Here is a 25,013-nt window from a genome sequence, read left to right as displayed (position 1 = left end):
TCAGTGTACATGTGGCACTGTGCTGCTTGCTGAGATCTGCAAAGCAAGGAAGAAAGTCTCCACTATCCAAGAAGTCATTTGGTGTTTCTACTTCCAGAGAGTTATTTCCACCCACAGAGGCTGCCCCTTTGGGCGTCCAAGGCTGTACATTGATGTAGGAGCAGAAAGCCTCATCTTTCTTCTGCAGAGCAGCTGCTGGGTTCACACTGCAGCCCAATGTTTAATCTACGATGTCATCAGGGCTTTAAATTGGCATTAAGACCATACAAAAACAATCATAATCTGGCGTAAGCATCATAGAGCGGCATCCATCAAGGGCTTATCAAAACCAGAGGTTATAAAGGTGTAGCCACATCTTCAAAACACATTTTATTATTAAAACAGTCTTGGTGGCATAGTGAATTATGCTAAAAGGTTGGTGGTTCAAACCCACAAGCCACTCTGGGAGAAAGAGAAAATCTGCTCTGGGAAATATTTACAGCCTCTGAAAGGCTAGGCAGCCCTTCTACTCTGTCAGATTGGGTCATTATGAGTCAGATTCAACTCCGTGAAGGTCATGTTTTTAAAATTTTATTTAAATAATATAGTAGATAATCTCTGCAAATTAACAAGACTAAGTGCAGGGAGTCGGGCATGCTTTCTTTCTGAAAAGCAGTTGGAAAGTTTTCAATGACAGTGAGTTACACCAGACACCCATGCTTTTCCATGAAGGGCGGCACAAAATGGGCTGTAGATGTGTTAATGGAATGCAAGATGAAGGCAGCAAAGGGAAGACTGAAGGCCCAGGTAGCCTTTCTGGAGACTGTAGGAATTAAAGCAGGACAAAGGACCGAGGGTGCAACAATAGGAATTTAGATACTGACTGGAATGCTTTGAAGCCACCAGGCAAGGCTTGAAAAGCAAAGGGCCCCTTTCAGGGACAGAGAAAGTCTCTCCTCCGCAGAGCTGAACTATCTCCTTCCCCACTCTGCTCGCCCCTCCCCAGTGGAACCCATCTGTCCACTGCAGTTGAAACTGAGTCGGCAGAAGAGGCCACGTTAGGTTCTAACCCACGGGCAGTCTTCTCTTCCCCTATGAGCCCGGCTCTGCTGCGCTGGGCTGGCAGACGGGACGCAAAATCAAGTTTCAGACCAAAATTTGTGTTGATCACTGAGCATGCTCAGCTTTCCATCTTTGGCGGAATTGCGGACTCCGTGACTCCAGATTTTAGCGATGGCAGCTCAAGGGAGGGATTCGGGTCGGGGAGTCAGGGTGTTCTGGCTGATGCCACAGGTGGGGCCAGGAGTTTGAGTCAAGTTGACGGGGCGTTTTGAGATGGAGTCCGAGGAGAGAACAATCCTGTGATATGATTGGCACTGAGCTGGGCCAATCTTTGTTCAGTGCACTTCTTTATTCGGAGACAGGAGTGTGGTACCAACACTTGGGTGAGAAGAGGGACAATTCTGGGCTCGGGCACGGTTCAGTGGGAACAGTCTGGTATTGGAGGTGATGGTGAGGATGGCGAGGGACTATGCTGGTTATTTCCCAATAGCGAGCCCCTGGCGTTTCCGCCTTGGCCTGCAATCTACCCTTGGTCGGACCTGTGTTGGCGCAGTAGGTCAAGGGAGAAGCAGGGTACTCACCCAGCCACTTCCCAGACTTCCTTCAAGGCCCGCCCCTCCTCCCTTGCCAGTGCCCCAGCGCACGTTAGGTGGCCGGGCCCCCGTCTGGGAGCCTGGGACATGGTTCAGCTCACCTTTGTCCGCTCGGGTCTGGCTGCACTTGGCTCGTTCCCGGATGCGCTCACATCCAAGAGACTCTGGCAGACCGTGAGACTCCTTTTGGCGGTGCGGAGAGGGGCACCGCTTACTCATTACTAAGAATATAAACCGTGGTGACCGAAGGCGGGTCCCAAGTTCCCCAAGCCGCAGTTGGTGTCTCTGCCCAGAGCGCATGGTCGGGGTCCCCTGCGGGGACAGGGTCCCCCGCACACTCTCCCGGGGCTGAGGTGGGCAGCGAGCGTGCAAAGTGGGCAGCGGGGCCAGTGCTCGCGGACTCCCTCAACACCCGGTGCCCTGGGTGCGTGCGAGGTATGGGGGGTGGCATGGGGGGGCGGTCCTACCTGACCCCGGAAGAGAAAGCAGTTTGGGGTAGGGGGAGAATGAGGGGAAAAAGGGGGGGAGGGTGGGAACAGTAAGACGGCGTAAAGCTCAAACTCAAAAGTTGTGCGGAGCCCCGGAGACGGTCCCTTCTCCCCCGCTTCATCTCTGCCGCGTCGCCCCTGGCTTCTCCATCTTGGTTTTCTCCCTGACGCCGAGGGGTTCGCGGGTCGCAGCGAGCGTGCTGGGGCCGCGAGCCCCCGGCGCGCCACTTTCCGGACCCTCTCTTGATCCAGGTCGTCGGGAAAACCCGGAGCGGAGCATCCCCGCCCCCTCGCCCCCCACGCCGGGAACCGCCCTCGGCGCGCGCCCACGGCCGCGCATGCTCCGTGCGCGCGCCGGCGGCGAGTAGGAAGCTCCGCGCGGTGGCGGCGGCCGCAGCAGGAGCCGGAGAGGCAGCGGCAGCAGCAGCAGCAGCACCAGCACCAGCACCAGCACCGCCAGCAGCTGCGGCGTCGGCGACGGCCCTGTAGGCTGGAAGGGGACGGGCCGGCCGGCGCGGAGGGCGCCGGGACTTAGCTGGGACTCCCGCCCGTGGTTCCTGGGAGAGTTTCGGGCCGCGAAGCCCGGCGCGAGCAACGAGCGAGCGGGGAGCCAACGAGCGCGGAGCGGGCAGCGGGCGGAGCGGAGCCGTCGGGCGGAGCGGGCTCGGAGCTCGGCGTCTCCGCGGCTCGGGCCCGGGCTCCTGCGGCTGCGGGGCGGCGATGTTCCACTGCATCCCCCTGTGGCGGTGCAACCGTCATGTGGAGAGCATCGACAAGCGCCACTGCTCGCTGCTCTACGTCCCGGAGGAGATCTACCGCTACGCCCGCAGCCTGGAGGAGCTGCTCCTGGACGCCAACCAGCTCCGTGAGCTGCCGGAGGTGAGTGTCCGGCCTTACCTGCGCGCCGCCCGTGGGGCGCGGCCAAACGCGGCCGCCCGAGCCCCCTGCCTCTCCCCTTCTCTAACGCCTCTCCACCCAGCTTCCTGCCGGGGACCCAGGCCCGACCCACCGGAACCACCCCCCTCCTGCATTCACCTGCTTCTGCCTTTCCACTCTCAGCCTGGCCCCTTCCCGCTGGAAAACTTTCTCTAATTTTTGTACAACGCGACTTGGTGCTTTCCAAGTGGGAAGAGAGCCGGTGTGTTTGGAGAAACCTTCTGGACGGGTACTTAGTGGAGGTACACGTCAAGGTACTTCCTCCGGACACCTGGCCGATTGTGCCAGACTGAGTGAGCCAGATGGCGCCGCTGGCCCCACCAGCTGGAGGACCCAAGCTGGGAACCCCACTCTCCTGGGCTGTTCCCCTTCTCCGCCGATCCTCGACCACTGCCCGGGACGCGGCTCGCCTTTGTCCATGCCGGCCCCCCAGGAAGTGGGCAGCGCTCAGCGAACAGCACTATCTTGGCATCTTCCAAGGAATTTTCTCTGGGCCTTATCGCCGCGGGACGGTGTTTGGCCGAGCTGGGGATAGGCAGGCACCCCTTGGCGGCGCGGGGGTGGGGGGCAGGGGTGGGGGGCAGGAGTGGGGTGCGGGGCGCGATGGAGGAGGTCTGGCCCGGGGCAGCTGTTGACTGGTGTCCAGATGCCCGGCACCCAGGCCCTGCCTGCGTGGACCTGTTGCGTGGAGAGGGCCGCGGTGAACGTCAGCAAAGTCTGCCAGGCGTGTGAGCCTGGGGGCCTATTCTGCCGGAACAGCACTCTCCTTGCAGTGGTGCGTTACCTCTCCAGACCTGTTTACGTAAATTAATCACTCTGCAGTGGCCAGACCTGCCAGGGGGCACATGCTGATGGTGCTCTAATGGAGGGTCCAGGGTGGCAGGGTGGCCGGGAACTGCGAACTTTTAACCTCTAAGCTTGTCTTGGGTACTTAGTTCAAGTAACCCTCAAAGAGGAAGTCAGTGTGCAGTACTAATCTCCAAGGTGAGCAGGAAGTAGGGAGACTTCGGGAGTCCAGAGATTGCAGGAGTCTGGGAGAGGGCCCCCAAGGCCTGGGAGCGGAATCGCAGATACCTCGCTTGGACACGAGTTAACATCGGGTCAAGTCATGGTCACAGCAACACAGCTTAGTCCCGTGTCCTGGCTTGTCCTCATGGCCTGATAGGGTGTTTAGCGCTGACAGGTTGTTATGGAGCTCAGAACTGTGTGTGTGCATGTGTGTGTCCCTGCCCCGGTATCTCAGGTGGGATTCCTCTTCTTGAATATCTTTTACTTGATTGGCTTGGCATTGATTGGTTGCCTTGCCGTCCGTAATTGTGAAGATTATCCTGACCAGGATCTTTGCAGAGCTTTCTTCGTAGGACCCTTTGCCAGGCAGTTCGCTCAGGCATGTGTTATTTTGCAGGCATTTTCAAACACTTGGCTGTGCCCTTTAGTTCGTTAAAGTTGACTTGGCTCTGTAATCTGTAGGCATTGCTGTTACCAGAAGTATAGCACGTGCAATTTAACGCAACGAAAAGTTAGTTGACTCGAAGTGTTCCAGGCTCTTGGTGGTGTTTTTGTTTGTTTTCTTTAACAGGGCTGGACGATTACCGTCGATGAGGTTGGCTTTTCACTGGCTTCTGTAGTTTGTGGGCTTTCCTGTAATCTTGGGGAATGCAGTTGGTATGGCAAATTATGGCTTTGTCACAGAGCTAGGTATTTCTACCAGTACTAAATAGAAGCTTCTCAGAAGCCCAAAATACAGTGTGATCTCGTTCTCAAAACTGATATACTGCTATTGAGTCGAGGCAGTGAGACAGGGTAGAACTGTCCCTGTGAGTTTCTGGGACTCACTCTTCGGTGGTAGAAAGCCCCATCTTTCTCCCATGGAGCAGCTTGGGGGTTTGAACTGCTAACATTGGAGTTAGCAGCCCAACACGTTACCATTATACCACCAGGGGTCTCCATAGTATGATCACACTAGGTAAATATGATAAATAGACCATTCCACCCCCTCCTGCAAAGACCAGATGTGGTCTTGTGTATGGTTCATGATTGTTCTAACAATTCTTCAATTAGTCCTATGGTTTTTAAGCCATTCACCATCTGGCCCCCTGATTTATTGTGTGCATGGGTGCTGGATTGTACATGTCAGCTGCCACTCTGAAAGCACAAAAGTTCTTTGAGTCGCGGTAAATTCCCTCCATGGGTTCTCTGTTGTTTCACCTTTGAGATCAATAGAGCCCATCAGCTCCGCTCACCACTGCCCCTGTTTCCCAACCCAGCTCTTCAACCCCCACTTCACCAGCAGGTCATTTTTTATTGTGGCAGCCAAGCCAGCCTCAAGTGTCCTTTGTCATTGTTTGGAGTCACAACTGAAGTGCCGGCCTGCATCCCCTACTCCAAAGAGCAAACAGATGCCCTCCAGGCCCCAGGATACTGAACAGCACCTCTTGTACACCACAAAGTCTGTAACCTTCGATTTGCTCCAGCGCCCTTCCTTTTCACAGATGGAGGAGGGCCTGCATCCAGGCATTTAGAGTTAGACACACTAGCTTTGGGCACCCAGCAGGAATCTGGTCCATTTTTTGTTTTTCACACTCATCAAACCTTCAATTATTTAGCCTCTCTTATGTTACTCCTCTCATTAAAACTTGGCTTGAGCCAGCCCCACATTTACTGAGCTTTCCTTATTTGTTAGTTGCTGGGAATTTAGGGATTACAGAAGGTAATGATTCCCACTAGCCACTCAGCTTTGTGGGGGAGACGTGACCTTATTCTGGATGTGGTGAGTGTGGGGTGGAAAGGCATCCCAGGTACCACACTTCTCATCGTCTGTGAATCTGATGCCTGCTTGCCTTATTCTCCAGCTGCCCTTTGCTGCACCTGCACCCCCAGTGCACCCCTGTGATCCAACCTGGTGACAACTTCTGTTTGCTCCTGTTCTGCCGAGAAAGCTTCAGAACTCTGCTGTTGAGCTTGGCCCCCGTTGCACCATCATCTCGCTGAGCTGTCCCATTGATGACAACCTCCCCCCCACACCCATCCCCACTTACATAGCTGATCCCTTTGGGATCTATATTAACCAAGATGATCTTCCTTTAGACTTTTGCTCACTTCCATGAGCAAAGTCTGGTACCCAGTAGATCTTGTTCAATACATTGTTACACAAATCCAGAGTCCTGCAGAAATCTTCCTCCTCTCTCTCCCTGAAGCCTATCGCTGCTCTGACACCTGGCTTTTCTAGTGAAATAAGAGACTCTTACAGTTGGAAGGACCTTTAAACGAATGCTGGCCCATGTAGTGAGTTGGTTCCGTCATCCCTCACGGCGCCTTTGATTTCTCTCCTAGCTCCTCATTTTCTCTGAGGCTATTCATTTCCCCTCAGAGTGAACTGGTAAACCCTGTGAAAACTGGGCCACAGATAGAGTGAACATTGACCGGAGAAGGACAATTCATATAGTTTTCATAGTAGAGAGGGATCGAAAAAGCAGAAAACTTGAGAGACCTGGAAAAACAAGGCAGTCCCTTTGAGTGCCAGCTCTCTTGGGTTTTATGTACATCAGATACACGTGGTTTACTCCTTTGTCTGTAACGTCAGCACAGCATCCAGGCCGGTAGCCAGCAAATATCTGCATGAATGCGCTCAAGCATTCATCACTTAAAGCACCGATTTTCATCTCGTCACCTCCTGTTCATTAGAATTAAGTCGATCATTTGTTGATTGCCAGATGATATTATCTCAAATACCTGCCAATTCTGTTGATTCTACTCTTGTTTCCTGCTCCCCACCCCTCTAGTCACCATCTAACCTCAAATTCCACATTTGCTATCTTTTTCTTTGCCCACCTCGCCTACTGGAATATCAGCCGCAAGAAGGCCGGAATGCTTTTGTTCGCAGCTCAAGCTAGAGCTGTCTGCTACACCCCAAACCCGACCCAACCCACTGCCCATGAGTCAGTTCTGATAGTGACTCTGTAGGGTTTCCAAGACTGTAAATATTTACAGGAGCAGACAGCCCCTCATCTTTCTTCTGTGGAGTGGCTGGTGGGATTGAACCACTGACCTAGCAGCGAGCAGCCCCATGCCTAACCCATCCTGCCATCAAAGCTCCCACTCTGGTACGTAGTGGGCTCTTACTTGCTTATTGCATAAATGAATTCCCACATGTGTCCATCCTGGGTAGGCTGTTTCTTAGCTTGCCTTAACTAGCTCGACACAATATCTTGTGCGCTTTCGCACCAGGCTTGGTTCTCTCTGTCTTTTATGGACTGGGCTTCTTTGACTACTTTAGGTTGGAAATACTTTTTATGGATTGTAATCATCCCTGCCATGGCCATGCCGATGTCTTCAAGTTCAGCCTCACCACCTGGGTCCTGCCCATTAAGAGGACATAATCCCCACTTGGAATAGGCCAGTTTTGTCTGAACCCTACTATGTTTTGATGTAGGTCTTCTGTCCCAAACTTTCCTCACTGCTTCCTTTCTGGGGGATGGGGGTGGGTGGGGCATCCTTTCTACCTTTCTCAGATGCATATGGGCTTTCTTTTTGTCCTTCCCTTCTCCTCTACATCCATCTTGTCCCCCAGTTCTGTCATTATCGCCCCCCCCAGATGCCATCTTTTCAGTCTCTCGTGGCTGCATGGCTGGTTGGCGCTGGATTCACGTTACCCACTGCAGGATTCTTACTGCAGAAGCTCTTCAGTTACCAGCTTTGCCGTTAAAAAAAAAGCCTTATTTTTTTAGTAAAAATGTATGCCACACACATGCCTCTCATTCAGCAGTTTCCTAGAATGAATGATCTAGACTGAAGGATCAGTGAAACTCGGTACATTGTAGCAACATTCTCCTTATTTCTGTTCAAATTGTTTCACTCTCATTGACTTAAACTCCTTGACTCACCACCTTCTTATCTGTGCTTTAAAATAGCTGTGGTCGGTTTGGTCTTTGGAGCCCTGGGGTTGGAGTGGGGTTAACGTTTGGGGCTGCTGATTACTGCGAGGCCCGCAGTTCCGACCCGTACCAGCTGAGCTGAGGGAGGAAGATGAGACTCGCTGCTCATGTAAAGATTTACAGCCTCAGAAAAGCAAAGGGACCATTGTACTCTGTCCTGTAGAGCCTTGGTGAATTGGAATTGACTCATTCTTGTTGTTTTTGTTGTTAGGTGCTGTTGAACTGGTTCTGATTCGTAGCAATCCTGTGTGTAACTGAATGATACACCTCCTAGTCTGCACCAGTCTCATGATCATTGTTAATGCTTCCACTTATTGTTGCAGCCGCAGTGTTAATCCATTTTATTTGAGAGTCATCCTCGTTTGCAGTGAACCTTCATTTTGCCGTGCATGATGATGTCTTTTTTCAGGGCTAGTCTCTTTTAATACTGTGTCCCATGTCTGTGAGACAAAAGCCTGGCCATATTCACTTCCAAGCAGCACTCTGGTTGTACTTCTTCCAAGACAGATTTATCTTTTCTTCTAGCAGTGCACAGTTTCCACCACCACACTGCAGATGCGTCACTTCTTCTGTGGTCTTCCTTATTCATTGTCCACCCGCCACATGCTTATAAGGCAGTTGAAAATACCACGGCATAGGTCAGGCACGCTTGAGTCCCCAAAGCGCCATTCTTGCTCTTCAACACTCTACGGGAAGTCTTGTGCAGTAGATTTGCCCAGTGGAATAATGTCATTTGGTTTCTTGGTTGCCTGCTACGTCCATGAGCATTGACTGTGGAGCCAAGCAAAATGAAATCAACTTGATGGTAGTGGAATATTTGGTCTTAAAGAGAGAGAAAAAAAAGATGTTTTTGATGTGAAGCATATACCCAGTTGAGTGATTACTCCCTGTACAATCCAATGATAATACATATACATATATATATTATATATTTAGTGTATGCTTAATACTTATATACTCCTTTCTGAGCTGTTCCTGTTAAATAAGCCTATCCCCCCTATAACTGTCTGTCTAATTTTGCTGGTGTCACATAAACCTCCAAACCAAGCAACCAGATCTGATGAGGATCGTGGTTGTATATGGTAGCCTCAGTCGCTGCTTTTTGTTGTTAATACATCCGTCATATAAGTTTCTCCATTTCATTGTTTCAGAGGTGTACAATTCTTTGACAGCAATCAAAGTAAATCAGCTGTGCATGCTTATCCTCAATTAATGTGCTTTCCCCCCACCATTTGGTCTTTGTAGATACTTTTAAAACTCATGTGATACTGAAGGATGCGACCTTGACTTTAAACTGTTATTTAAAGGGGACTTCAGGGAATTATTTCCATTCAAGAATTGAACAGGAGTAGCTCAGGGCCCTACACCCGTGGGTCCAGTGAGTCCGGATTCTTCAAAAATTTGACATTGTATTCCACATTCTCTCCCTTTCTGTCAGGATCCATCTCGTGGGTAAAGAAAGGGCTTGTCTCGAGGAGACAAGGGGTGTTGGGATAAGGGAGTTCAGCACACCGCTCTGTCACTTGAGTCTGCTCTCTAAGCCTTAGACTCCTAGATTCCCAGATGTTGAAGAAGTTGTAAAGCATGGTATAAAGTGCCAGCTCATAGTTACATACATATATCTATGATCTGTCTGGACACTGTGGCAAGACACTTTTATTCAAGAACACCATTTCATAAAATGAAGTTGGAGGACATGTTCCCTGTTATTTTATTTTAACTATAAACAATTTTTAATAAATAGTCTTTTCAATAATGAATCTGAAAAAAATCCCATTTATTATCTAGCACCTGGATGACCTTACAACGGAGGGAGGCCCATGTTTGAGAGCTGCTTCAGGAGCCGCCTGCACCTAGGGAAGGAACAGACGCAGACTTGGTATGGGAATGATGTGTCCGTTGCACAAAGATCTCACGACAGTCTGATTTGAGAACACGATTGTTGGTCACAGCCCACAGTGGTGTGCACATCCTGGATTTCCATGAACCGGTCATGAATGCAGTCCGTTCTGCATTCGTGTTGTCAGCAGTGAGGTTGTGTGTGCAAAATGGCATCGTTATCTGCCACGTTCAATTCATGTTGAGTTCTTGTGAGTTTTACTGGTTTGTATCAGGGTTCTAAATAGCTTTGCCTTATCATTTTAAGAGAGCTAAAGGCCAGCAAGGACATATGCCCATGTTTGCGTCAGTACATATTTAAGGCATACTGTTAGAAAGACTTTGGTCCACACTGCTGGGGTTAGAGAAGGCAAGAGAGTATTTTCCCTTTGTAAATTGCAGTCCACACAAATCGCTAGGAGGCAGTTCTCATTCATCAACGCTTCTGTTACTGTTACAATGTTATAATTACATTGTTTCACTCTTAATTGTTTTCTCATTGCTCATCTGTATTGGCCGTAGCCTCCCTCCTTTCCTCTGCTTCACGCTCCTCCCTACTCATTCTGCAGGCTAGATAACAAACTAGAGAAGGCGTCATTTGCTTTGGGTGAGTAAAGATTAGAGTCACTTTGATTTCAGAAACATGTTAGTGAGTATCTTCTGCATATTAATTATAGTAGCCACCACTTAGTGAGATTTTATTAGACTCCAGACATAATATTAAGGGCCCTCCGTAAAGTATCTCGCTTAATCTGAATATATAATCCATTTAGCAATTACACTTCTGGTTTTGCAGCTGCAGAGGCTGAGGTGTATGCATGTTTAACACACATCATTAAGGTCAGTTCTGGGGAGAATGTTTGAGCGCAGCTCCCTGTGTGTGCATACCTGGGCGTTTAATGGGCACTTAGGAAGGGAAGGCCAGGACAGCTCAAGAAGTGGGCGTTGTGGGAAGGTGGTGCCATTCAAACTGGCAGGAGGGAAAGCCTGTGGGTGCTGCTGAAACTCCTATGGGGGCCGCTTGAGGGGGAGGGAGGGACTGACTAGAGAGCAGTCTGGGCTCAGATCACAGAGAGACTTGGTTGGTTTTGCTAAGGAGATGAATTCCATTCTGTCGGCCGAGGTGCGAGACAGCTAGGTCTTCTTTTGAGAGAACTGAATCTGGGAGTCTAGTCAGGGGCCACTTGCACCAGCCTATTGTGCACGATTGAGTAGATTCTGACTCATTGGGGAACCGGGAGTTGCCCTATCTGTGTATGGCTGGGCACAGCTTCTCCGTATTTTTTTCTGGGCTGTGATCTTTTGTGGGATCAGACCTCCAGGTCTTTTTCTCCATCAGAGTATGCGCCTCTGGTAGGCTTGAACCTCTGACCTTTGGATGAAGGCTGGTTGACCATTGCTCCACCAGAGCTTCTTCTAGCAGTCTAGGCCAGAAGAAACAACTCGTGACTTCAGCGACGAGGAGGAGGAGGAGGAGGAAGATATGGCACTGTCAAAGATGTTCACTCCAGGGTGAGTCTGCCCACGAGTTAGTCAGTTTTTCCTTTACCACCTTCCAAACCATGCTGACCCATCTGGGGCATTTCGTAAATATTGTCAGCCACCCACCGTCCCCTCTGATGGGGCATTTTCCTTGATTCTGTGGTGTCCCAGTGCCCAGCTTGTAAATTGCTCTAGAAAATACGGCAAGTCTGTACTGGGGAACTTGTCTTAAGGGAGGGAGATGGACAGGCAGAGGCTTATTTCTGGTTTTGTTCCAATGCATGTCATCACCTACTGTGTGGTCTGGTAGCCCCGCCCACGATTGCATGTTTCTTAGCACTGTGACCATGTGGTATGCGCTGCCCCAAGAACCTCAGGGTCATCATCGTCTGCTGAGAACTTTAAAGAAGACTAACACCTGTGGAGTTTTAGTTTATTCTAGAGTAATTTGGGAGTTATACTGGTTGCTGGCATGTCTTTAAAAAAAGTTTAAAGTTTTTTGAGAAAAAGTGAATACAATAACTTAATAGAGCTTTTCTACAGTTAACTTTGGAAGCCCTGGCAGGTGCAAGCGGTGAACATACGGGGCAGCTCACTGAAAGGTTGGAGGTTCAGCCTCCTTGAGAAGGAAATGCCTGGGAATCTACTGAAAGATAAACAGACAACCAGCCATCAAACCCCTCTGGAGCACAGTTCTTCTTTGACATTGTCATTGACTGAGTCATATTGTCAGTCTGATCAAGTGGCTAAATGAGCCTACATCTTCCACAGTCTCCACTCCCTCCCCCCAAGAACTCCCAATGGGAGGAAAGTCCCCCCACTGATTTGCCCACATCACAGGACATTATCCTCTCTTCTAGAACTTGCAATGTCGGCTCCCTTTCTGAAGTAGGTGCTTGGGATCTCTTTAAAACAGTGGTTCTCAACCTTCCTAGTGCTGCCACCCTGTAATACAGTTCCTCATGTGGTGGTGACCCCAACCATAACATTATTTTTGTTGCTACTTCATAACTGTTATTTTGCTACTGTTATGAATTGTCATGTAAATATCTGATATGTAGGATATATTTCTATGGTTACAAATAGAACATCATTAAAGCACAGCGATTAATCACAAACAATATGTCATTCTACATTATGCAATATTTATTTCTAATGACAAACAAATGACATTTTGTCTTGAAGCATGGTGGAGCATGGATAACAGTCTTCACACCGGGTGCTCGTATGTGGGCATATCTGCATGTGGGCGGACCCGCCTGTTGACGATAGAGGAGCGGTGTCTACGTTCCTAAGACCATCGGAAGTGTGTGTTTTCCGGTGGTCTTAGGCAACCCCTGTGAAAGGGTCATTCAACCCCAAAGGGGTCTTGACACACAGATTGATAACCAATGCTTTAAAAAGACCACTTACCAAAGACTGGGTTACACATCGGGCTACTAACTGCAAGGCCAGCAGTTTGAGCCCAGCAGCTGTTCAGGAGGAGAAAGATGAGGCTGCCTGCGTTTGTAAGGACTGACAGTCTCAGAAACCCCAAGGACAGTGCGGGTCTGGCCTGTGGGATTGGAAGCTTAGGGATAGAGAACAGGTAATGCTCACATAGGAGGATCAGAAATTGTGGGGTAGACATTTTTAGCAAAATTCTCCGCCAGGATTCTGCTGTAGCATGTGACATCTCCCTTGAGTAAGGATCCAGGGAGTGTTGTAGGCTTGTCACTTCTGCTCACAGAAGGCTTTGGAAAATTAGCCTACTCAAGGACTGCCCAGAATACGGGAGTGAAATGCTGGGCCTCTGCCTCATAAGAGTTATGAGAAGTGGTGAGATCGTGGATCAGACCTTGGTAAATGCGTAGCAGGAACTTCAGGATGTCCATTACCTTTCTCTCGGGTATTACTTAGTGGACATAGGTGGTAATTTGCTGTTGCATGTGATGTTTTAGAAGTCCGAATAGTATGCGTATGTGATTGTGTGGAGTGTAAAATACTGTGAACTCGCAGAACTAAGATAGAGTTCTTCCCCCCTCACCCCCCACCCCATCATTATTTTGAAGAGTTTCTTATCTAGGCTGTAATTTCTGGATTCCAGAGAACTTAACTTGCTTGGAAGACATTTGGTATATTTGTTTTCAAGGACCCAAAGGAATGAGTTTGCTCTGTGGCGGGTGGAAAGAGGTGTTATACCTAATTATAGTGTGTTCTGGATTGATTTCTGGACCGTGTGGCTGAACAGAGAGGATTCTGTCCACCCTGATGACTGTAGTCACACAGTGCACACGGGTATCCTTTGGACAAGACAAGCAGGAGGGACTGTCTGCTGGAGGGAGGGCCATGGAGCGGCCCTGGAGTCAGATGGGTGGTTGTGAAGGCTGGGAAGTGCCTTTCAAGCTTGGCGAGATGTCCTGCGGGGCGGTGTGGCCCTGATTTGGATGATCCAGTGCCCCTCTCCTGAAGATGCTCAGTCAGTGCCCGTGAGTCATGACCTTGTGTGTATGCGCTGTACCCTGACCCGCCTCTGAGTCGGCTTCCTACAGGCCACAGCCCTGCAAACCCCGTGGAGCCCCCTTGGGGGCTGTCAAGAGTGGAGAACCCCCTTAATGGTAACTAACAACATATGTGTAGCTGGCCCTTGGAAGAGGCTCACTGGGACTGAGGCAGGCAGGGACACAAGTCTCTGGTTTTCACCAAAATAAGTCCAGACCAGCTTGGAAGAGCAGAGAGAGCTTCTGAGACAGGGAGCTTTAGTGAGGTGCCACAGCCTTGTGTTATGGGGTACAGATCCTCTGTGCTGCCCCGCCAAGCAGCCTGGCTCTGTGTGTGATCAGGATGGCAGGACTGTTTGCAAAATGTGGGAGGACTTGACGGTTGGGCATGAACTTGATGGCTGGATGGTATAGCCCCTCCCTTTGCCCCTGGATGGTATAACCCCTCCCTTTGTCCCACTCCCCTCCTTTTTTGAAGGCTCATTTTAGCATCTTGACTTGAAGAGACCATGTGCATAGTGGTTAGGAAGCGGCCCCCTAGCTTGTGGCCCTTTTGACAAATAACTTCTTCTTCTGAATTTGCTTCTCTGCCAGAATTTGCTCATCTATCAAAAGAAGGTAGTGATAGTTCCTATCTCATGGGATCGTAGGCGAATTAATCAAGTGAATACGTATCACATGCTTAGATCAGTGTGTCGCATATAGAAAGCACACAGTCCCATTTGGTGGTGGTGGTTTTCCAGTTGTTGACTGTGACGGAGTTCCCAACTCCTTCATTCTTCCTCCTTCAAATCTGTCTCGATGTTCCCATCAGAACGATCTTGAGGAAACGGCCGCTGCCAGTGGCTGGGAATCCTGTTTCGTGCTCCTAAGTCTTTGTTTTGATCATTCCATCTGCTCTGAAGTATCTCTTTCCTCCTCCTTTGCCTGGCGCACTCCCCCTCATCCCTTGGGAGACAGTGCAGGAGATAGTATTCCTTTGGGAAGCTTTCTCTCACCTCCTCTGTGGTCTCTGGAGACACCTGCGCCCTCTCATTTCTGCCCCCCACCAGTGCGTGCTCTTTAAAGGGAGCCGGCTCTCCTTCCAGGTCCTGCTGCTTAACAGAGTAGCTGGTACGGAGCAGCCATTGACAGTATCTCTGAACAGCATTCTTGGGGGTGGGCTAATGCTGTCAGCCCTGGTGGGGAGTGAATTTAGAATTGGGTTTGGGCCAGAGCTGTACCTGAGTGAGAGCTTGCCGACTGTGCCAGGAGCTGGGCTCTCTGCAGTCCTTGCACACGTAGATGGTGCCACGAGGGAGTGAGGACGGTACTGGCCCGGGAGTAGCTCAGTCTTGGTTTCTTTCCTCGCTCTACCCCAACACTCGCAGTGGGACCTTGGGCAGGTCGTGCCATCTCTAGAGCCTGTTGCCGTCTCGGAGTGTTGAAGGATTGCCGTGAGCCGTGCCCGAAATTCCTTTGAGAACTGACCGCTTCTGATGCCGATTTTGTGACTTGAGAGGCCCCATGCTAACTTCACGAGAGCAATGCCACCATCGTACATGTGTTCCGTGAAGTTGCCCAAGGAGGTTCCTGGCACCACAAGGCTAGGCTGACACCTTATCATCAGGGATTAGCTAACAAGGAGAAACGGCTTCCGTGTTCACCCCGCCGGGGTCAGTGTGTGAGGAGAGCAGGGAAAAGGTTCAGCCGATGCTCCTGAGTGCCCTCATGCTCCCACACAGGCACACCCAACACCAGCTACCCCTCAGCACCCTTCCTTCTGTGTGCCACTTGCAGTTCACCAGCCTGTACACAGGAGGTGGAGGTGTATTGGGCCCCTCGCCTGGGACTTTGCGTTCCCTTCTTAAGTGAGTTCATGCCATTCAGAAATGGCTGTTTGAAACTTAACTATTGGTTGAAGAACTCAAGAGACTTTATTTCTAGAAACTTCACTGTGGGGCTGCTACTGGATTGCTGTTCAAACAGATGCTGCCCTGTTTATTTTCAATGGTTGATAGATGCCAGGAGCATGCTCCGCACGGATGTCGTCGTGCAGAGTGCAAGTCTGTCTACTGTTTGGTGGTCTCTGGGTGTCCATTCAGTTCCAGGTTAGAAGGGGGACCAAGGACCACAGTGCCAGGGGTCCTACCACTCTTTGGCAGACCATTCCAAGTGGGCTTTTTCATGGTTTTGAATTTTGTTCTGCGTTTTCTTCCTCCTCTTTCCAGCTGTCTTTCTTGCTAGCCTAGCACCAGCTACTTTTTAAAACCACTCCCTTGTGGTACTTCTGTTCCAGCAGCTCTAAGCTGCTGAAGATGGAGTACCGAGTTGGTGAAAGTGACATTTCACCTAACGGCTCCACAGAATAAAGGCCTGGCAAATTGCCTCTTGTAAGGATGACCCCTTTCACTACTTGCTTCTAGCTGCCGTTGTTACTGTTACTGTTGCTAGGAGCCTAGTGATGCGTGTCAAGTGGGTTCTGAATCGCAGGACCTCCCTCTGGGCAACAGAGTGAAACATTGCCCTGGCCCTGAGCTGTCTGCACAGTTGCTGTTCTGCTGTTATATTTGAGCCCATTGTTGTAACCACTAGTTAGGTTTTGTTAGCTAGAGGGAATCTTAGAATCCCTTAGAGCAGTGATTCTCAACCTTCCTTTCAGACAGTTCTTCCTGTGGTGGTGACCCCCAACCATACAATGATTTTTGTTGCTACTTCATCACTGTCATTTTGCTACTGTTATGAATCAGGCAACTGTTAGACCCCCCAAGGGGTCACGACCCACAGGTTGAGAACTGCTGCCTTAGAGCGCATCCATCCTGCCCAGGGGAGAGGCAGTAAAAGGGCATTTGACTAAGACTTTCAGGCAGTGATAACAAACCACAAAGGAAGAGGAAAATGTTGCCGGATGCCATTGAACAGCTTCTGATTCATCATGACCCCGGTGCAACTGAGTAGAACTGCCCCGAGGGCTTTCTCGGTTGTGATCTCTGAGCATCAAGTCGCCAGGCCTTTCTTCCATGAAGCTGCTGGGTGGTCTTGTACTGCCAACCTTTTAATCAGCAGCCAAGGGCTTAACCACTATACCACCAGGTCTTCAGAGATTCCTATTTGAGTCTGAGAACAGTGGGTTCAGTAGGGAGGGGTGTGTGTACGTGTGTGTACAGACTGCAATTGGTGATGCTGTCATTGGGGGTGGGAGTGGGGGTGTACCACAATGACTGCTCTGTAAAGGTGCTGTGCAGTGTTTCAGCAGAAAGGTGTGATTTCTTGTAAAACTATCCCTGTGCTTAGCTATAGCAAAAACATGTTTTCATGAGCCTAGTTCACATGTATACCTTGAAGCCTAAAATGGCATGCTGACTTACTTTTTGAGCCTTCTACTGTGCTTCCGGCAGAGCTGTCCTTGTTATCCAATCAAGACACTGCTTCACATCATGTGATCTCATCTGCATGTGCCCAAAGCTCAAGCTGTTGCTTTCAGTGCTGTCATCCTTGCTTTGCTCACAATTGCTGGTGTTCTAGCTACAATATTGTGAGAATGAAGCAGTAATTATGGAAAAGGAAGGGGAAACATTGAAAAGGGCCTCTGCTCAGTTATTAATAATATTGTAGCTAATAATGTGATTCATTGTACAAGGATTTTACAAAGCAGTTTTGTTGTTAGTATTCACATCATCCAAGAAAGATTACATTTAAGCAATTTTTAGCTACACGTGTCACACCTTATTCTAGAAGTAAACTTGATGATGAGCATGACTAAGGATTGTGAGTGGTGTGATACACCATTCTCACACTGGCTGGCACCGAAGTTAGGGAAGGCTTCTCAGAGGAGGGGGCTTTTGTTTTGATGGGAGGGCGCAGGGCTCCTGTAGGGACTCAGGGAGCCTGGTAAGGGGCTTGGAGTTTCTAAAGGTAGCTTTATGGACATATGATAAGCATGTCACACACTTTAGTAGCCCAGTCATATTAAAAAGAGTTGTATGATCATCACTACAATCCATTCTAGATCACTTTCTTCTTTCTTATACTTGTTAGCTCCCCATTTCCCCGCAGCCTCCCCTCAAATACCCGCACTAAGCCATTCATCCACTTACGGTCTCAATAGATTTACCTATTCTGGATTTCAAATACTGGAAAGCATACCAAGAAACAAGCAAAGTGAAAGGGCAGTGAGGAAGTGATGGTGGCTTGGGCTGGGAGGTGTCGCAGTGAGTCTGGGATGCACTGAACCAGGAGGGTGCAGTTGAAACATGCTGATGTAGCATATGTAAGATTTTGGTTTTATTAATGGGGGGGGGGGAATGGGAGAGCCACTTACCGGGTTGGGGAAGATTTCAAAAGGGAGCCTGCGCTGTGTAGGAGCTGATAGGACCTCAGTTGGGGCATGCAGAGCTGAGGAGAGGAAGCCTGGGTCTTGATACTGATGGTGGAGACAGCTAACGGTTTTTGGACTGTATACCTTTTGAACTATTTGAAACTGTTTGCATGGTGAACTCTTGTAATCTGCACAACAGTCATTGCCTCATGTTGTACTTAAACAGCCTTGTTTTACAGATGAAGGCACTGGGCCACAGAGAGGCTAGTAAATGGCAGAGCTGGGATTGAACTGATGCCATACAGCTTGGAAAGCAGTGCTGCTAGCCATTGGCCTTTCCACTTCAAGCTCAAGGATAGGGAGCTGGTGTTGCTTGCACCAAAAGCCACGCTGATTCGCTACGGGGTGCATTGGCCCGGGGAAGTGGGTTATTTTTGCACCCTTTATAAAAAGCACTGAATCAAAACATCATTTTTAGAATCTGCTCATCAAATATCAGGGTGCCCATTCAAACACGACCTTTCCGACAAGATGAGTGGTACAGATTTTCCTTCAGGAAGTATCTTCTGGCTGTAGTCTCACAGTTTCTCTGTCCTTCGGAAGAAAAGGTGGTTTACAGAAAATCTCAAGCAGCCGGGTTAACGTAGCTGGAGCCTCATTATCCCTATTCTGCGCAGTTGCTCTACCATGATCCTATTTGCCTTGTTCCCACAGCATGATTAGCTTATGTGGGTGGTAATTAGCCTTGGTCAGAAAGGTCAGTATTATAAAGACATTCTTACATACTTTCTGGAACTATACACATTCAAAATAAAGCTAGACATTGATGCTAATAAGATGAAGTTAACACAGAATTTGCATTTTACACTAGACCCTGCTTGTCAGAGCCCTGATGGCTGTGGGTCAGGCATCAGGCTGCCGACCTATGATCAGCAATTTGAACCCATTCCCACCCCCCACCCCCGCCACACACGCACTGAAGGAGCCCTGGTGGCATCGTCGTGGTTACAGGTGGGGTTTGCTAATGGAAAGGTCGGTTGGAAACCACCAGCAGCTCTGTGGTGAAAGATGAGGGTCTCTATTCCCAAATGGAGTTCCAGGGGCCATCCTACCCTGTCCTGTGGGGTCACGGTGAGTTGTAATGCTCTCAATGGGTTTCTGAGACTACAACTGTTTAAGAGAGCAGAAAGCCCAGTTTTTCTCCCACAGAGCAGCTAGCTGGTGGCTATGAACTGCTGACCATGCGAATCACAGCCCAATACATAATCATGACACCACCTAATAGTATGTTACAATTCCTCACATAGTTTGACTTTCCAAAACTCTATTCTAAAATGGCAAGTGGGGAGGGGAAAACTATTATACATGGCCACCACCTAACTAGTGACTCAGTGACATTCTATAGAGACCAGGAGAAGAGCCAGACTATGACTCTTCAACTTTGCCCTTACCAATGGATAAACCAGCCTACCCTAACCCAGTTAGTATGTTACTGTTGAAAAGAGAATTGGTGTCAAGGTGCATACAAATAAGCCTTAGGTCATTACTTGTGATGTGGTTTACATAGTCATTTTAAAACATGTCTGTAGCTTTAAAATGTTGCATTTAAATGTTCAGGTTTAGGCCTGCAGGCCGAGGCAGAAATGCCTGTGATTTCTGCTCCCTGGTGACAAGTGATCAGTTGCTGTTCAATCAATTCTGATTCAGAGTGAATCCCATGTGTGAAATCTATCCGTGGCTTTGGCCTTTTTTTTTTTAATTAGCTGGGTCCGCCCTGAATACTCTTGAGTGTCAATAACAACAACAACAACAAAACTCTGCTCAAAATGCCTTCAGCAAAAGCAGGCATGGAGTGATTGATTTCCTAGTGCCGGCAGCCTGAAGGCAGGTGGTGGGTTTGGCTCAGCTGATGGGCACTGCCGGGCGCTGGCGTGGCTTTTCTTTGATTGACTGGAACCTGGGTTCCAGCCGCTGCTCCTAGGTTAGCATCAGGCAGAAAGGGCAGACAGTCTCAGGTCTGCCCGAGCCACATGAGAGGCCAAGGATGCCGAGGTTGTTTGTCTGTCCTTCCAGCCTGCCTTCCTGCCTCTCCAGGTAGGGAAGGAATACCAGTAAGGACATTGGGCATGGGTGTGGGATAGGAGGGTTGTGAGATAGCAGTGAGGGTGGGGTGGTATTGGGTAGAGGTAACAAATAAGGGGACTGGGGATGGATGAGGGGTGGGCAGCCGGCAGTGCCCGCTCCCCTCACTCGCAGCCACCTGCTGTGGAGTTGGTTCTGATGGAGAGCACCCTGTGGGACTGAGTAGGTGGGCATGCCTGTCCGGAAGAGAGAGAGACAGGTAGCACGCAAACTGCTAGGTTGTACCATCACCCTTCTTCCTCCCTTCCACCGGCAGTGACCCCTCTGGAGTTGACCCTTGGTCTTCTGCAAAATACACAGGGACCTTACCTTCGGCTCAGGAAAGACATTTCTGGAAGGAGTGATTTTCAGTTTAGAGGTAGTGGGTTTTTTTTAAGTTGGTACATTTTGACATATTCCCTGAATTTAATTCACACCGTGCGTGTGGAGAAAAGGAAAACTGGGAAGTACCTTCCCCAACACCTCTCGGGTTCCCTTCTGTGATGTGTATCAGGGGCGGACTCGGCTGGGTGTCTGTTTGTTTCCAATCAGTTTGTCTTCGGGGACTTACTTTATTTGTCTCTGCCCCGGGCACTGGGGGATTCAGCACCTTAGTCACAGGAAATAATCAGAAAGTGTCTATTGCTTTGAACGCTTGTGTCGTGTAGACACATAAAGTCCCAGCTGTTGCCGATGATTCTGCCCCATGTGCCGGTGTAGAACCGTGCTACACAGGGCTTCCAGTGACCGGTTTGTCGGACAGAGATCACCCGGCACCTCAGGGGGATGGGACTCCACCTTTTGATCCAGACCCACTGCTTGCCCCACCCAAGGACTCCGGTTTACACGCCTGAGCCCTCAGCGAGGCCCACATTCGGATTTTATCGACTCCAGCCTATCAGTGCTTTGAGCAGCTCAGGGTCCACAGCGCCAGTGGCTCTAGTTTCGTTCTGGCCCAGAATCGGACTAGGAACCTGTGCGGGCCTCGGACCGCAGCGGCCGACGCCCGCAGGCTGGGCGTGCTCCGTTTGTTTGCTGTCCACCTGAGCGGGAGGGAGGCCCAGCGTGGGCTGAGTCAGCAGGGCTTGCTGGCACCCAGTCAGCAGTAGCAAGGGGAGATAACATGTCATTAGTCATGTTGACAGAAGGCTGCTTCCTTTCCCTCTGGCCTATTAGCAAAGGTGTTAATGAGGAGAAAAGTGGCCAAAAGGCAGGAAGTGCTTCTGAGGCCAATGGCTCTCAGGCTGCCCCCCCCTCCCCCCCCCACACAGGGTAATCGCCTTTTGATTTTATAGGAAGAATTGAATAAAAGGGCTCAGTTACCACCACTCTCTCCCCCCTTTTGTGTGTGTGTGTGTGTGTGTGTGTGTTTGTGTGTGTGTGTGTGTGTGTGTGTGCCAGACTAGCATTGCTGCTGTCAAGTTGGTCTCCGGCTTGTGATCATCCCCTGCAAGAGTCAGTCCTTTGTGAGCTGTGTGGGGCAGGAGGGGTGATTGTTACAGGTGGTAGTGGAAACATTCTGCTCGGGTTTTTCACGCTGCTTTGAAGCCTCCTCCCCTATGCCCTCATCACCCCCACCCCCACCCCATGCTGCTTTTATCAGCCCACTTTCATAGTAGATCACCAGGTATTTGGGGAGCAGATTGCTCCTCTTCTTCCTCACTGCATCAAGTTTATTCTGCCCTTAGTGTCCCTATAGAACAGGGAAGAGCTGCCTCTGGGGGTTTCAGAGACTGGAACCCGACAAGAGTAGAAAGCCTCGTCTTTCTCCCGTGTAGCATCCAGTGGTCTTGAACTGTGGGCCTTGTGGTTGGTAGCCTAACCGTTAACTACTACGCCATTTGTCCGTCTGAAGGTGGAAACTTTGCTGAAACTTGCTCAGGAGTCCTAGCAGCAGGAGAGCCTCCACTCGGAGGCAGGTGGTGGCTGTTGACATACCAACAGCGGCTCTTCACTGACTTCCTATGATATTCCAGACACACAAGAGAGTACCTAACACGTTTGTTCTTGTCAAACCATTTCTGACAGCTGAGAAAATGGAGGCTGAGCACCAGCATAATGAGAGCTAGGTGGGAGACGACCACTTAGGTGAGGCTAAGCCCCGGTCTGTTGGACCCCAGAGGCTTTTTCATGCACTCAGACTCAGGTGGTGACAGTGAGGGCCTGCCGTGTGCTGTGTGTTAGTATAGGGGCATTGTGTTAGTCCGGGTTGATGAGAGAAACAGCTCTAGAGACACTGATCTATGTGTATAAGACAGAGTTTTATATCAAAGAGTAACTGTATATTAAGAAAACATCCCAGCCCAGTCTAGATCAAGTCCATAAGTCCAATATTAGCCCACATGTCTGATACTAGTCTATAAATTCATCTTCAGACTCACACAACATATGCAATGATGCCAAATGCAGGAAGATCACAGGCCAGTGGGTAGAAAGTTGTGTGGATCTAATGCCGGTGGAAACATCTTAGCCTGGCTCCTACAGCTCTGAGTGAGGCTCCTCAACAGGGAAATGAAGCAGAGAGAGAGAGAGAGAGAGAGAGAGAGAGAGAGAGAGAGAGAGAGAGAGAGAGAGAGAGAGAGAGAGACTGAGAGACCCACCTCTCCAGAGTAAAGAAATTCCCCTAATCCTCATGAGAAGACCACGCCCCCAAGGAGACATTATCAGACTGTGATCTGATTGACAGTCTAAACCCCGATCCTTCACTCTTAATAAGTTGACACGAGATTATGTAACTACCATGGGCAGGTAGAAGAGAGGCCGAGCCCCAGCCATGGCTGTGAGAGGGAAGTGATGGGAACAGAACGCAAGCAGCAAAGGCCCCTGTAGCTGGAGGGCAGCCTGGCCAGCGCAGAGGGACCCGGGGCAGCAAAGTGGTACCCGAAGCATGGATTTAAGGAGTGAGGGTCAGAGATGAGGCAGCAGACAGAGAAGGGGGAGCCTTAAATGCTGCACTAAGGCATTTGGTCTTTGCTCTGTGGGTGGTGGAAGATCACCATCAATGGGGTTGAGGCTAAGGAGTGTCTTGGCACACTTGAATTTTCAGAGTCTGATGGCAGCAGGGACACAGGACTAGACACAAGGAGGCTGTTTAGGAGGCAAACAGGAGCTGGTAACTGGATTTGGAGTGGAGAGTCGGGGGGCGGGGGGGGGGGGCGGCGCTAAAACAATAATGGGATTTCAGGTGATGTGACTCAGTGCAACTGTTGGGAATTTGAAGGAGGAAGTGGATGCATTTAAGATTTTCTCAGGTAAGGAGGAGACGGGCAAGTCTGCTAGGTGAGCGAGGTGGCATTCTAGAGAGCCCCAGGTGCTTCTGGGGTGGGGATGCTAGAGAGCAAGGAACAGGCAGGGGTGTCTAGGGACCTTGGTTGGGCTTGAAGGGAAGTCAACCTTCGTGGTGCGTGTCTTTCTTCATGTCTCAGTTGTGGCAAGGGACTGGGAGTCAGGGAGAATCCAGAAGCGGCGAGAGTTGTCATGGGCGAGGTTGTGGTCACATCCAGGACAGTGGTGTTAAAGGAGGCAGCTTTGAATGAGACCAGAGTTTCAGAGGGAGGCTGGGGCCTGGATGGCGACAAGCAAATGAAGGGGGGAGATCACGGCCATAGGAATCTGGCACACGTTTCTAGGCTCCATCACTCCCTGCCATCGAGTCTGTCCTGCCTCAGAATTGGGTGCCTTTGGGGACGTGTGGGCAGAGTGTAAGATGAAGAGGCCCCAGTGGAGACAGCCTTCAGCCAACCAAAGAGCACATGCCACATCTCAGAAGGACAGCTGCTCCCTCCCCACCCAGCTGATGTTGTAAACAGGGCCTGGTGGTGTCTAACTTGAAGGTTTATTTTCCTCTCAGACATCAGGATTCGGAGGTGAAGTTTCCTGATTTTCAAGTCTTGACTTCTGCAACAACACTGTGAGTGGGTTCTGTGGAGCAAGGGCTTGGCTGTGTGGGCTGGCTGTCAGATCTACTCAGACCTCTACCATTCCTCGGGTATGTGGATTGGGAATCTGATCCCAGACTCCACCAGGGTAGCGCCTTACCTTCTTGGCCCACCCCCTTCACCTTGGCGCACAGTGAAGGTTTTAAAAAGTGCTAAAGAGATAATGAGGTTTTCAGCAGGAACTGATAGGGGATGATGGTAATCTGAAGCTAGTGGCTCCAGCGAACAGCAGGCTGTGATGACATATTTGCAGGCTCCTTCTGAGACCCTTGGGCCCCTCACCCCCTTCTCTTGGCTTCCATCTCCAGCTGCACTTTCTGCCTTTTCCCAGCAGCCTCCCCCACCTCACCTCTTTCCCCCCCCACCTCCCCGCCCCGCTTCTTGCTTCTGCTTTCTTTCCCTGTTTCCAGTTCCTGCTTCATGGTGTCCAACTTGAGCTGCGTGGTGTAAATAGATCAAATAGGTTTTTAAAAATTGATTTAGTAAAATTTTATTCTTCATATTCCATTTCCTGGTTTCCAAACTGAAGCCTAACCCCGTATGAACTGTGCTTGCACAGTACTGCACGTTTTAAGTTAAACATGTTTCATCGGCAGATGGAAAGGTAATTGCACCGGCAGATGGATAATTTGCTCTTAAAAGTAACCACTTTGGGAGGTTTACTCATTTCCAAAGCACCAATGGAAGTCTTTGGGAATTCCCCTCCAGGTACTTGCACAAGTCGCTGTCCGTCAGGAGTGATTGCAAATCTTTGTCCTTTTGAAGGTAGGTTGGATGTTTGTGACAAGAGTCACTAGAACTACGTCTCAATAATAGAGTTAGGAA

At 49.8% G+C, this 25,013-nt stretch overlaps 1 protein-coding gene across 1 annotated transcript in view; it reads left to right on the top strand.

The window, feature by feature from the left end:
* Positions 1-2,505: 2,505 nt before the first annotated feature.
* The window catches only part of LRRC1 (leucine rich repeat containing 1), a 159,894-nt gene continuing 137,386 nt past the window's right edge, over positions 2,506-25,013 (top strand). The window contains exon 1 of the mRNA XM_075554964.1: positions 2,506-3,001. Within this exon, the coding sequence (XP_075411079.1) occupies positions 2,843-3,001 (159 nt within the window). The 5' untranslated portion in view covers positions 2,506-2,842. The remainder of the gene's footprint in view (positions 3,002-25,013) is intronic.

The sequence above is a fragment of the Tenrec ecaudatus genome, chromosome 7, assembly GCF_050624435.1.
Source record: "Tenrec ecaudatus isolate mTenEca1 chromosome 7, mTenEca1.hap1, whole genome shotgun sequence".
NCBI classification, from domain to species: domain Eukaryota; kingdom Metazoa; phylum Chordata; class Mammalia; order Afrosoricida; family Tenrecidae; genus Tenrec; species Tenrec ecaudatus.
The sequence above is the reverse complement of the archived record's forward strand: the minus strand, read 5'-3'. Positions and strand labels throughout refer to the sequence as shown.